The sequence below is a fragment of the Miscanthus floridulus genome, chromosome 17 (assembly GCF_019320115.1).
Source record: "Miscanthus floridulus cultivar M001 chromosome 17, ASM1932011v1, whole genome shotgun sequence".
Taxonomy (NCBI): Eukaryota; Viridiplantae; Streptophyta; class Magnoliopsida; order Poales; family Poaceae; genus Miscanthus; species Miscanthus floridulus.
Window position 1 is genome coordinate 6,189,393 of NC_089596.1, and position 2,648 is coordinate 6,192,040.

At 41.9% G+C, this 2,648-nt stretch overlaps 1 protein-coding gene and 1 non-coding gene across 3 annotated transcripts; both read left to right on the plus strand.

The window, feature by feature from the left end:
• Positions 1-917: 917 nt before the first annotated feature.
• On the plus strand, positions 918-2,188 carry LOC136518887 (large ribosomal subunit protein eL42). Of its 2 annotated transcripts, XM_066512582.1 has the most exons (4): positions 918-958; positions 1,530-1,709; positions 1,873-1,947; positions 2,039-2,188. In XM_066512582.1, exons 1-4 carry the CDS (start codon positions 956-958, stop codon positions 2,096-2,098), a joined length of 318 nt encoding a protein of 105 aa, XP_066368679.1. In that variant the 5' UTR covers positions 918-955; the 3' UTR covers positions 2,099-2,188. The 2 variants fall into 2 exon arrangements, with proteins under 2 accessions (XP_066368679.1, XP_066368678.1); XM_066512581.1 differs by having other exon boundaries at positions 1,873-2,172.
• Positions 1,266-1,339, plus strand: LOC136519240 (small nucleolar RNA R66). Its single transcript, XR_010774797.1, has one exon. It is a non-coding gene; the product is annotated as a small nucleolar RNA R66 (small nucleolar RNA).
• Positions 2,189-2,648: the final 460 nt, after the last annotated feature.

The following is a 2,648-nucleotide window of genomic DNA, read 5'->3' on the forward strand; positions in this document are numbered from 1 at the left end:
GCATTACATAATTTTCGATGTTGCAGCACATAATTTTCGATGTTGCAGTACATGTTTTTTCGATGTTACAGTACATGTTTTTCAATGTTGCAGTACATATTTTTCGATGTTGCAGTGAATGTTTTTCAATGTTCCACTACATATTTTTACGATGTTGCAGTATTTACAACCTAATATTGCACTGCATAGTTTTTTCATATGTTTTGTAATGTTGCAGTTGAAGTGTTTCATGCTCTTTTGGGACATGGGCACGGTGGAGGAACGAGGTGCGTTGGAGAAGGGGGGACAGGAGCGCGGTGGGGAACAGGGGACATGGGGTCCGTTCTATTTCGTTCCGTGCGCGGGGGCGGGCTGGGTTCCGTAAGGAGCCAGTGTCCGGACGCACTCGCGCGCCGGACGTTCGGGCGCTAGAATCACCGTTTTTTTCCTGCAAATTCATTCAAAAGGAGTTACTGGTAGTCCTGTATTCTTTATTTACTCTCTAATATATTTATTTACTCAGCAATTCTCTTGTTGAGTTTTCGGAGGAAAAAACAAAAAAGTTACTACTAACGTCTCGTTCCATTCCTTCACGTGGCGTAAGGTCTATGCGTGCGCAGCGTAATGCCATCATCTCGAATTCTCCTCATGTCTCCGCTGCTTGTCTTCTCCTGAATTGTTTTTGAAAAATTGTCTTCTCCTGAATGTGCGTGTGTGTGTGTTTTGAGAAGCCGGTTCCTGTGCTGAGTGGTCGGTGATTCACGGCTTGCTACCAAAATCAGGGCTGGTTCCTGTGCCAAGATTTGGGGCGCGCTTGGCTCGCTCTGCAGCTCGCCCTTGGGCTTGTGTCGCGCAACTTTGTGTGTTCAACTGATGGCATACTGCAATGACTGCTTAGACGTTCTATATGTACTATCTGTAAAAAGCGCTTGGAATTCTCCGTGTATGTCATAATCTTGCAGGAGTAAATTAGTGCATGGTATGATATCTTTAATCTCAGTCATTTTGTTGTCCTTCTGAAACATTCAGAAAAAATCAGATTGCTGCATTTGCCATCCGTGCTCAGTGGTAGCTTGCTATTATCAGGTTGCAGTTTAAATAGACCTTTCTATTCTGCTTCAGGCATAACGGGGATTGATTATCTGATTGTTTGTGCTGATGAAGGATTCTCTTCATGCTTCATTGCTTTGTCACCATTGCACCTGGACTTTAGCATGATTCTTCACTGAAGATGCATTGATTATCTTCTGCTGTCTTTTGTTTAATGCTTTTGTTGGATTACTGGGTCCTATGATGGCATGAAATCTTTGAGACCTGATTATTTCTCGTGATGACAACCATAAGCATATCTTCTGAGGACCGCATGAATTGCCAATTTGAGTTTTCAGTTTCTTTTTCCCATTTATATATTGAACTTGTTTATAAAGTCGTTTGAACAACTACCCTAAATTTAAATTGGTTTATTAGTTGCTGCAATGATTACTTATCTTTTGCCTCCTATATCCATCAAATGTTGTTTCAACCTGTGCAACTCGTTTGGTGTTATATAGGTGAACGTTCCTAAGACCAAGAAGACCTACTGCAAGAACAAGGAGTGCAGGAAGCACATTCTCCACAAGGTTACTCAGTACAAGAAGGGTAAGGATAGCCTGTCTGCTCAGGGAAAGCGCCGTTATGACCGCAAGCAGTCAGGATATGGTGGTCAGACCAAGCCCGTCTTCCACAAGAAGGTAATACAAGTTTCAAACATATATTTGTCAATGACCTGATTGATCTGTCGGTGCTTTATACCATTTTCCTTTTTATGCCAACATGAATGTTTGAAGATAATTGCGAATTCTAAATGCCTGTTGCGTACGCAGCTTGGTTTATGACAAATGTTGTGATTTTCAGGCCAAGACCACCAAGAAGATTGTGCTGAAGCTGCAGTGCCAGAGCTGCAAGCACTACTCGCAGCACCCGATCAAGGCACTGTCTCATTTCTCTTGGGCTGAACATGTTGTTGAACCAAGTATTTCTGTCTGTGTTTGCTCACTCTTTTCTGCTTTCTTTGTCACAGAGATGCAAGCATTTTGAGATTGGTGGAGACAAGAAGGGCAAGGGAACATCTCTTTTCTAAATCTGCTCATAGCCTATTTGGATGCTGAAGTTGTGGGCTTTATACTGTTCCTAAAACTTGTCGTCAAAATTTAATGTTACTAGTACTGAAAGCAGACCATGCTATGTAACCAAATTCCAACCCCTAACAGTTGCTTTGAGTATTGTGTCGAGTTTAGACTAAATGAAGATTTGTAGTTTGAATCTTCATTGAATATGTTCTGTTTGATTTTGTGCTTGTCATTCCAATGTGTGTTATTTGAGTCTAAAGCTTGAAAAATTTTACAGCAAAAATGGTTACAGGTAAAATGTTATTGCGTGGCTGAATGCCTGAATGTGAGCTGAGTCAAAGACTGTGCAGTTCTGTGTAATGTTTCTGAATAGAAACACTGCCACACGCCATGTGATGGTGTGGCGACAGATTTGCTTTGTTTGTGTACATTTGGATCATGGCCAAACATTGTGCTTAACCTGGTTCGTGCGCAAATCTGTGGCAGTGCTTGTCATGTTTACATCTGTGGCAGTGCTTGTCATGTTTACTCCTAGAGCGTGCGAGGTGTTTGCATTGCTGA

Excerpts from the sequence above, each read along its gene's own strand:
- LOC136518887 (XM_066512581.1), top strand. Across the intron at positions 1,710-1,872 it reads AGCCCGTCTTCCACAAGAAG|GCCAAGACCACCAAGAAGAT; the intron begins GTAATACAAGTT and ends TGTGATTTTCAG.